At 41.6% G+C, this 9913-nt stretch overlaps 1 protein-coding gene across 2 annotated transcripts; it reads left to right on the top strand.

The window, feature by feature from the left end:
• The first annotated feature begins 49 nt into the window (after positions 1 to 49).
• RBBP4 (RB binding protein 4, chromatin remodeling factor) lies at positions 50 to 9241 on the top strand. Of its 2 annotated transcripts, none has more exons than XM_067311648.1 (12): positions 50 to 136; positions 1301 to 1448; positions 2160 to 2305; positions 3657 to 3830; positions 4744 to 4859; positions 4986 to 5146; positions 5270 to 5396; positions 5507 to 5584; positions 6749 to 6825; positions 6948 to 7005; positions 7098 to 7208; positions 8097 to 9241. In XM_067311648.1, the coding sequence occupies exons 1-12, from the start codon at positions 121 to 123 to the stop codon at positions 8160 to 8162; spliced, it is 1278 nt and encodes a 425-aa protein (XP_067167749.1). In that variant the 5' UTR covers positions 50 to 120; the 3' UTR covers positions 8163 to 9241. The 2 variants fall into 2 exon arrangements, with proteins under 2 accessions (XP_067167749.1, XP_067167750.1); XM_067311649.1 differs by lacking the exon at positions 50 to 136 and adding an exon at positions 555 to 918.
• The last annotated feature ends 672 nt before the right edge of the window (positions 9242 to 9913 follow it).

The raw sequence follows: 9913 nt of genomic DNA, 5'->3' as shown, positions 1-9913 counted from the left end.
GCAGCGGGGGCAGGAAACAATAGAGCCGCGGCCGGAGGGGTCGGAGCAGCGAGCGCAGGAGCTGCCCGCCCGCCCCCGCCTCGCGCCCCGGAGCCGCCCCGCGCCCCTTCCCGCCCCGCCATGGCGGACAAGGAAGGTAGGGCTCGCGGCGCGGCGCGGCGAGGCCCCGCGGCGCGGCCTCCTCCCCTCGGGGCTCCGTGAGGCGCGGGGGCGCTTCCCCCCCCCCTCCCCCCAACGGCCGCCGGCCTGAGGGGAGCGCGCGCGCGGTGGGGCGGGGCGGCTCCGCCAGGGGGCGCGCGGGGGCCGCCGGGGCGCCCCCCCTCCCCCCCCCCGGTGCTGCGCCTCGAGGTGGGGTGGCCGCGGGCCGGGCCGGGCCGGGGGGGGCCCTGCGGCCTCCGAGACGCTGCCCCGGGGGTCCCCCCCGCCCTCCTCTGCCTCCCCCCGCTTGCCCCTGCGCCGGGCTGGGTGGCGTTTGAAGGAGCAGGGCGTTGATTGATTTACCTTTATTATTATTATTAATAATAATAACAATTTATTTATTTTTCCGGAGGGGTGACAACGTGCCGGCAGCCGAACGGGCTTGGCAGAAGCGGGGAGGGCCCCGGGGAAGGCCTGTGCCCTGGGAGCGGGCTGCGGGCAGCCGTGTGCCCGCTGCGAACAAAGAAATGTCCGGGGCCACCGGGCCGCCTCGCACAGAGGTGCGCTCCCGGGCGGGCCGGGCAGCTCCTCCGCTGCCTGCGGTTCAAACCCCGCCTCTGCTCTTAAGCAACACGAATTAGAACTGAGTCACATCAAAGGTCTGTTTAGGCTTTTTGTTTTTTTTCCTCTAGCAGAGGCCAGCAGCAGATGTCATGGGAAGGTGCGTGAGAGGTGCTAACGCAGAACGGGCCTCGGTGCGCTCCTAGGCTTTGCAAATGAGTAGGTCAAGGCGGCACCTGGACTGCTGTATTTAACAATGGTTGCTGGGCCTCCCCCGTTTAACCCTCTTTAATACGCTAATTTTTGTTTCCACAATATCCTATGGCACAATTCTCCACAATTTTACTATACTGCTTCTGTTAAGATGATGCAGCTTGACATAATCGAGATTAATTCAGAGCCATATATGTGGAAACAAAGATTATCATGTGCAATAGGATTTCGAATGATTTAATAACTACTCTATAGAGTAGTCCACCAGCAAACCAGTGTGGTGTTGCAGTTGGCTTGTTATTCAGTGTCCACTCACAGCTTTGTCTGTATGTTTTGAATATGTTCATAAAGGCTAATCTTATGCATTTATAAAAAAAAAAAACTTTAGCAGCCTTTGATGATGCAGTGGAAGAACGTGTGATCAATGAAGAGTATAAAATATGGAAAAAGAATACTCCCTTCTTATACGATTTGGTAATGACCCATGCTCTGGAATGGCCCAGCTTGACTGCTCAATGGCTTCCTGATGTAACAAGGTAAACCGGTCCTTTTATTTTTTAAAGAGGAAGATATAAGAATAAATTTAGGGTGCTTTTTGTTGTAAGACAGTATATGATTGCTTGTGGTTTTAATCAGCTTTTTGCACCTTGCCTTACCAAGAGCAAACTGAGGACTGAACATTGGAGAGAGGAGCAGTATAGACATTTTTAATTTGTAAGAATGTCTTTTATCATTGAGAAGACATTTTCATACATTTGATTTTGGAGCTTTTTCCAGCTTCAGCCCACCCTTAAGAAACAAAGAAACCCTTTCCACAAAAACAGAAGTAAATGTAATTTCAGTTCCGAAGGGCTGTGGACAACTTGTCTTGTGCAGTATAACCACCATGTTGTCCTAAGCTTCCAGGCCAATGTTCTTGCAATTAATGTTCATATACCTCAAAGTTTTATTCTGGGAGAGTTGCAAATGTCTCTTAAAAGAAGGCAAGGGAATGGTGCTGATGTGTTTGTTATTTAGAGATAGGGACTGTGCTATGAGAATTTCAAGCTGAGATCTGTCTGGAGTTAGAGTAAGTTATTTTTGTCTGAAGGAGGAGGATTTGGTGTTGGAGCAGGAGAGCAAGGGTAACTTTAAAAGGTGTTACTAGTGTTAGAAGCTGTCATCAAAAAAAAAAAAAGTGTTTTAATCAGCTCAGTGTCTGTGTAAGCTCCTTCTTTTGTTTCTCATGTGATTCTTTTCTCTTGCAGACCTGAGGGCAAAGATTTCAGTATTCATCGGTTAGTCCTGGGGACCCATACTTCAGATGAACAAAATCATCTTGTGATAGCTAGTGTGCAGTTGCCTAACGATGATGCGCAGTTTGATGCTTCACACTATGATAGTGAAAAAGGAGGTAAGGGACCAGAGATGTGAACCAAGTGGACTTTTAACTATCTTTTCCTCCCCATTTCAGGAGAATATTGGTCTTTCCTTAGCTTTCGGGCAATTAAATACAGATACTACGTCTAAACTAAACAACACCAGTTTATTTCTAAGCTATACTCTTAGCGGACAAATGTTATATATAATGTACATACATAATGTTTTAGTAATATAATTTTGAAAAAAGGAGGTGGTAGGCTTACTGCAAAAATATATGGGGAAAAGACTTCCCCCTTCCCTATTTCTTATCATAAGTTGGCATTGAGTTTCATGCAGTGTTGATTATTATTCTCTTATTATCATTTTTGTATTACATATTCTTCTACATAAGTGACTTTCTCACTGAGTTTGTTATAGATGAGTGTAACATTTCAAATGTTCTTCTCCACTTCGAATTCTGCTGCCTGATATTTGTGCCAGTCCCTCTTGGATAAAAAGATGACTGTATTTTGTTCAGTATATCAGGCCTGGATTCTCTGCGTTCCCTAATCTCAGCTGGCTGTCAGCATTGCTACTAGTTAGGCATTTCTCATTTTTACTTGACTGAATCAATCTTTTTACATGGTGAAAGTCCTTAATGATCCAACTGTTAGCTGTTCTTTTTGCTAGAAGCCTGGATTGTGCAACTGGTATTTCTATCTTTCAGATTCTTAGAGCTATTTGTGAACACCATGTTGTCTAATAAATACCTTGTGTTGGTATTTCTATTTTATTTTAGTATTTCTCAAAAATGAAATATTCTGTTTAAAAACAAAACCAACCCCCCCCCCCAAACTCTTTTTGACAGAATGGTCTTGTGCAATTGTGTGCATTATTAAGTTACTGTAACTTTAGTTGTAAGAAGAAGGTAGCTTTAGCAATTTGTATTATGGTTCTATATCTTGAACATGGTGTAGCAATTTGTTTTTACCAGAATTTGGACTGTTCGGCAATGCCGAATTTTGTTATGTTTGAAAGTGCAGTTATAACGTATCTATTTCAGTATAGCACTACCTTTAGTACAGGTAGGAGTTTTAGATATGATAAATTTTGGGCTTGTGCTGGTAAGTCTGAAATAGCCAAAAGTCTCCAAGAACAAACTGTCTTTAACTGGCTCTGAACTTAGCTAAAGTCCTGATATTTTGATGCTACAACTACGGATATTGAGAATAACATGCCATTTGAAAACTGGGTTATCTTAGTTAATGTTTGCTGGGAGGGGTTTTTTTGTTTGTTTTTTTTTGTGACTGTTCCGTCAAAATGTGTGCTTGGTCATACCTAGTAATTGAGTATGGATCTTTGTATCTTGGTCTGAAAATGGTTCTATTGAATTCTGTTTCCAGAGTTTGGAGGCTTTGGGTCAGTTAGTGGAAAAATTGAAATTGAAATCAAGATAAATCACGAGGGAGAAGTTAATAGAGCACGTTACATGCCGCAAAACCCATGTATAATTGCTACAAAGACACCATCCAGTGATGTCCTTGTCTTTGATTACACCAAGCACCCTTCTAAACCAGGTATCTGCATCTTTGTTACGTCTGTGCTTCAGAACTCATGTGAAAATCTCTATTAGCCATTCTTTAAGAAAAGGCTGATGGTAGCGCAAAAGAGACCAAAAAGTTTTGTGGGTTGCATGTCATCTGTAATTTGAAAGGAAAGTGGGTATTGAGTGTAAAAATATTATTTTACATGAAACTTAAACAGATATGCATCCAATATATGTCAATGGAAAAGTATATTTGTTTGTTTTGCTTCTTTGTTGCATGTTTTGTCATGCCACTGTATAATGGTATTTGGAGGGGTGGAAGGTGTTTAATGGCCAGCTGGAAACTGATTTGCTGGGTAGGTGAGCTGTTCTCCTGGTCTGTAAGGATAGTAATAGGAATTTACTGATGAATTGGGCAAGATCATGTAGAATAGTTAGTTTTGCCACTTGTGGGGAGGATCAGAAGTGCATTTCTAGCTTTTAAGTGCAGTTGGAGATGGAGAAACATGATGCAGCAGCAGATTGTTTAGGAAGGATTTTTTGAGCAGTAAGCGGGTTACTCCGTTTAGCTTGACCAGGTGTGTCATGCCAAAGCATGGAGGTGGCTAGATGGGTTTCTTTGACTCTTCAGCAAGCAGTACAATGTGATACTAATTTAGAATGGACCATTCCTAGATGATCCAGCTGAAAAAAACAGCAACTTGGAAAAACTTGCAGTGTGCGTTTATTAGGCGAAGAAGACAATCTGCTGTGCCTTGCCTCAGTACATTCTGTTTTAATGAGGTGATTCTTTGCTTGGGGAAAACACTCAAAAGGGTGGAGAGGGGTGCTGTTGGAAATGTCAAAGCAAAGTTGAGCAAAGCACAGCAAGACTTATGCCAAATATTTCGTGATGTGCTGAAGGTGATGCTAGGCACTGGAATTCTTACGCTGCATCTTTACAGACCCTTCTGGTGAGTGTAACCCTGATCTGCGTCTTCGTGGACATCAGAAGGAAGGTTATGGGCTGTCATGGAACCCAAACCTGAGCGGGCATTTGCTTAGTGCTTCTGATGATCATGTGAGTACTTCAAATACAGCTGCGATGCAGTGTGTACTTTGTCTGGCAAAAGTTCATGTTTTGGGGGTGAATAGAGTTGATGCCTAAAGGTTCAGATTTTCTATTGATTTATTTATTTATTTTAAGACCATCTGCTTGTGGGATATTAGTGCTGTTCCAAAAGAAGGCAAAGTGGTGGATGCAAAGACCATCTTCACAGGGCATACAGCAGTAGTAGAAGATGTATCCTGGCACTTGCTCCACGAATCTCTTTTTGGATCTGTTGCCGATGATCAGAAGCTCATGATGTAAGTGGGGTGATGTCTTTATAAATTGAGAGCTTCCATCCCTTTCCTTTCCCAGCTACACCCTAGTCCCTCAGTAAAATGGGATATAAACCTTTGTTTCAATTCTGTATTTTCTTTTTACAGTTGGGATACTCGGTCAAATAACACCTCCAAGCCTAGTCATTCAGTGGATGCTCACACCGCTGAAGTCAACTGCCTCTCTTTCAATCCCTATAGTGAATTTATCCTGGCTACAGGATCAGCTGATAAGGTATGTCTGCCTTGAACTCAGAACACATTTGTTGAGTTCCTGATGCATGAATGTGGATGTGTTGGTTACTTCAGAAAAAATGTGGTTTTTGTTGTTTGTTTTTTGACTAGACTGTTGCTTTATGGGACTTGAGGAACCTAAAACTGAAGCTGCACTCCTTTGAATCACATAAAGATGAAATATTTCAGGTATAACAAAATGTCTTTATCTTTTATGCACTTAGACTTGGTTCTTCTTAGCTATCTTGAAAAAATGAAAAACATTCTTTTCCACTTATGTTTGTATTAAATGTGTTTTCATTTAAAAACTCATGTATTCTTTTCTCTCATCTGCTCATGATTTTTTAGCTTATTGTTGTGGAGATGTATAGCTGTCTGTGTGGGGCAGAACTCCAATACAGATGGAGTGTCCAGAAAGCCAGGCGGAGAATGTAACAAGGAAATGGCAGAAAGCTTTGTCCGCAACATAAGAGTGAAATGCTAGCAGTACAGAGCAAATCTAAATTATTCATGGCAGCAGATTGAAGCAGGGAGGCACAATGAAATGGCTGCAGCATTTTCATCTTCTCAGCCTGGTCCTATAGGAAGGCTTTGGCTGGTGACCGATTAAGGGGATTGCCAGGCCATCTAGTGACAATGAATGAATGACTACAAATTTTACTAGTGTAAATATAGAACATTAACATCATTGGTAGCATGTGCTTAGGAGAAACAATATTTCCATCTCCAACTCATGCATGACTCAGAAGAAAAGTATGTAGAGATTTTTTGATAGAAGGATTGCTACTTGAAGACTAGTTACTTCTAAATAAAATTATACATGGAATCTTGAAATGTCAGGTTTGTGTGCAGAACTCTGTGCACTTTCCTAATCTTGTTATCCTATTAAGTGGTATGTTTTGGAGAGATTTATCTCCAGCAGAGGTGGTAAATGTGAGCTTTTGGGCCGTTAAGCTTAATTACGGTCTTTTTTTGTTGTGTTTTAATTTATAAACCATTCCTCCTGTTTAAGGAATACATAGTTTATGTCTGTGTGGTCCATATTAAGGTGAGGAGCAGCTAATATCCTTGGGACTTGTTTACACTTTGTAACATGTAGTCTTTGTTAGAGGATAGGTTAAGGTACATGTGGTACATTTTGGAGCTCAAATATCTCTTTAGTGTATGAATGTTCACAAACATGCTTCCTGTGTTAGAATGCTACCAGTGGGTGTATTTGCATATTAAGTTGATGTCAATTTGAATATTCATAAAGCTTTCCTGATACAAAATACTGTGGTGTCTGTAGTGGATGTCTGCCATGCTACATCTTCTTAAAACTAACTTCCTTTCTAAATTCATTCTTGTCTGTAGGTTCAGTGGTCTCCCCATAATGAAACCATACTGGCCTCCAGTGGCACTGACCGCAGGCTAAATGTTTGGGACTTGAGGTAAATCCCAAATTAGTCATGTTGTCCTGACAAAGTATTATTCTTGAATTGCATCGCACCTTGGGGGAGGGGGAGGGGAGAAAAAGAAAAAAAACCTCATTTCCCCCTTGTTTTTATTACAGTAAAATTGGAGAAGAGCAATCCCCTGAGGATGCTGAGGATGGCCCTCCAGAGCTGTTGGTAAGTCTTTTGAATCTTATTAATTTTTGACCTACTATTCATCTCTGCGATGTAGATCTGAAAACATTCCCCTCTTGTTTCTCCAATACCAGTTTATTCATGGTGGTCACACTGCAAAGATATCTGATTTCTCCTGGAATCCCAATGAACCTTGGGTAATTTGTTCTGTATCAGAAGATAATATCATGCAAGTCTGGCAAATGGTAAGTTGTTTGGGAAAGTGCGGGAAGTGGTAGATAAGAGCTAGCGTTGAACTACCTGGATTTCATCATTCCTGGTTTTATTTACAGCTCTTAGAATGACTTGCTTTGTAGCACTAGCTAAACCTCAAAGGGATTGTGAAATCCATTTTGGGTTTGATAGAAACAAGGACTTACAAATACTGAAAAGCTGTTTCATGTTTCTCATGATTTGAAAAAACCCACACACACTTGGATAGAAGTAAATCTTTTCCCTTTCGTGTTTGAATGAAAATACAGTGCATGAGAACCAAAGGTGAAATTGAGGTTTCTGTTAGTTATCGTCTTAAAGAATGAAATCTCTGCAAATGATATAAATGTCCTCCTGCAGATGGAGAGGGGTGGGAGTAAGTAGAAAAAGTATGCTGACCTCAAATTAGCAGCTGTTAAAAGCTTTAGAAAACAGTCTTGTGTAGCTTGAATAACCTCTGACAAGGTCTTTCTCCTAATTTTTGTTTATCTATAAATGGCTCACAGTGGCTCTGTTCTTAACACCGTTCTATATAGTTCTTTTGGCAGATGCTGCTGCAAAGTGGAGAATGTATTATATGTATGCAAAATACTCTTTTAATTAAAGTAACTTTGCAGTGATTTCTAGCCTAAGAAGGCAGATACCTAAAAGCTACAATAACTTGCAGAATACTTCTGAAATGTTTTGAAAACATGACTTCTATGAAAAAGGTCGTTCATGTTGCTTCTTTGATGTTAAATGGCCTTGAGGGATCACGGATAGGAGATATTTATCTCATGCTGAAATACTGCCAGAACTTTTCAAAATGTTCTAGCAGATGGAATCCTATTAAATGTCATGTTACGTGCTTCTTCAGCTCTTCCATCTCCTTTATCTTACAGGCTGAGAACATATATAATGATGAAGACCCTGAAGGAAGCGTGGATCCAGAAGGTCAAGGATCCTAGATGATGACCTTTTCCTGTTTTTAGTCTTTTCCCTTTCTTCCCTGTCAACCCTCAAATTGACTTAACACTGGTTTTGAGACACACGTAGACTTTGTGTTCAGCCATCTTTATGTAGATACCATCAACAATGCTTTTTAACCCAGACAGCGAGTACTCCCTTAAATAAGGGCTTAGCCCGACTCAGCTGGTACCATGCTGTAGCTTCTTGTTCAGATTTCTTACAGCAACCTCTTGTGTATAGAGCTGGCTATCCCATTTTAGCTGCCTTTGTCACACAGAGCAAACTTGATTTTTTTTTCTTTTTTTTTTCTTCTTCTTTTGTCTTTAGCTTGCTACAGCTATGGGTTTTTGCCTAATTTAAACAAAAGTTAAATTGGTAGAGCTGCCAGAATATGCTAGAGCCAATGCCATACAGATGATAAAAGTGTTAATCCACTGGCAGTTCAGAAATGGAGGGTGGAAGGTCTTGTCCTCTTCAGCAAGACTCAGAAGTCTTGGGATTCCTTTAGTTAGTCTGCACCTGTGTGGGTTTTTCTGCCTTTGCAGATACAAAACAGACTTGCAGATTCTGACTTCAACTAGTATTACTTTTCTTTCTATATTTTTCCTCTCTACTGGTAATTCTGGGGTTTTCATTCTTTCCTTCCTTCCTTCCCCTCTTCTCCCATCTGCTGGGCAACAGCGGTTTGGATACGTTAGCTATACCTGCAGAACGTTGTTCACCTTCCATGTATCTTGCTCTATTGTGTGTTTCTTGAGCTGTGTTTTCACATATATTTCTTTCCTTTCTGTGAAATGGTTTTTAAAACTTGGGGCCACCAAGTTGTAAAGGTGTATGTTTTTACCGACTGATGTACCACAGATGGCATGCCCAGTAATCTAAACAGCATTGGTAGCTGGTATATGTAAAGCAAATTAAATGTGGATGAACTACTTTTTTTAGGAGTTAGTCCTTGACCACTAGTTCCTGCACATCTTCCACTAGGGTGTCCTGTTCCACCAGCAACCTGTTACTCTCCATGCTCTTCATGACTAATTGCGTGTAAGTGCTTCAGATGGAATAAATTTTTCTACATAAACACTGTGTAGCTTTGTTTTGTGCAGATGTTTTTCTTCTGCATTAACTACTTTCTCAAGGCTAAACCGTACCTCTCAAGAAAGCACTGAAGTAAATGTGTAGAGGTTTTATGCCCATAAAAGACACTAATGACTTCTAGGGGCACTCTTAAGGTTTAAGCAGGAAATTCTGCTGTGGAGAAAACAAGGGTGTAGTCTCTATCTGTATGTGTCCAATGAGACTCTAGGTGCTGGTATAGATATGCCTGACACTTCCTCTGCCCCTTCCTCAGGTTGTTTCCTGTATAGTTGGTGTGCCAAAGATTTTAAAACAAACAAACAAGCAAGCAACCTCTGCTTCTCTGCCCTCTGCGTGAGTTTCCCTTGCTGAGATGTAGGGTACTGTAACTGCATCTGTTGACAGTCTTCCAAGAGTAGGTTTTCAGATGTTGGTAGCTGTGGTGACTGACATTTTTATGTTCACGAAGGGAAAATACGGCTTTCTGTAACACAGACACACTCTTCTTCAAGGCCACCAACTTGTTTCTGCTTCTTTCTTTGTGAAAAGAGTACTTAATATCTCCAAGCAGTCAAGAATGCACTGAAGTGTGCATTCAATTGAAAGCGTTCTGCTGTCTGAATTTCGAGTCTGCCTGTAACCCTTAGCATTGAACTTTTTTTTTGATAGTCTGTAA

The sequence above is a fragment of the Apteryx mantelli genome, chromosome 27 (assembly GCF_036417845.1).
Source record: "Apteryx mantelli isolate bAptMan1 chromosome 27, bAptMan1.hap1, whole genome shotgun sequence".
NCBI classification, from domain to species: Eukaryota; Metazoa; Chordata; class Aves; order Apterygiformes; family Apterygidae; genus Apteryx; species Apteryx mantelli.
Note: the sequence above shows the minus strand (reverse complement) of the source record. Positions and strands in the feature narration are given on the sequence as shown.

Bases quoted from the DNA above. Each gene is read 5' to 3' on its own strand.
- RBBP4 (XM_067311648.1), top strand. The intron at 1,449-2,159 runs GTAAACCGGTCC...TTTCTCTTGCAG, and splicing joins TGGCTTCCTGATGTAACAAG to ACCTGAGGGCAAAGATTTCA. The intron at 5,147-5,269 runs GTAAGTGGGGTG...TTCTTTTTACAG, and splicing joins GATGATCAGAAGCTCATGAT to TTGGGATACTCGGTCAAATA.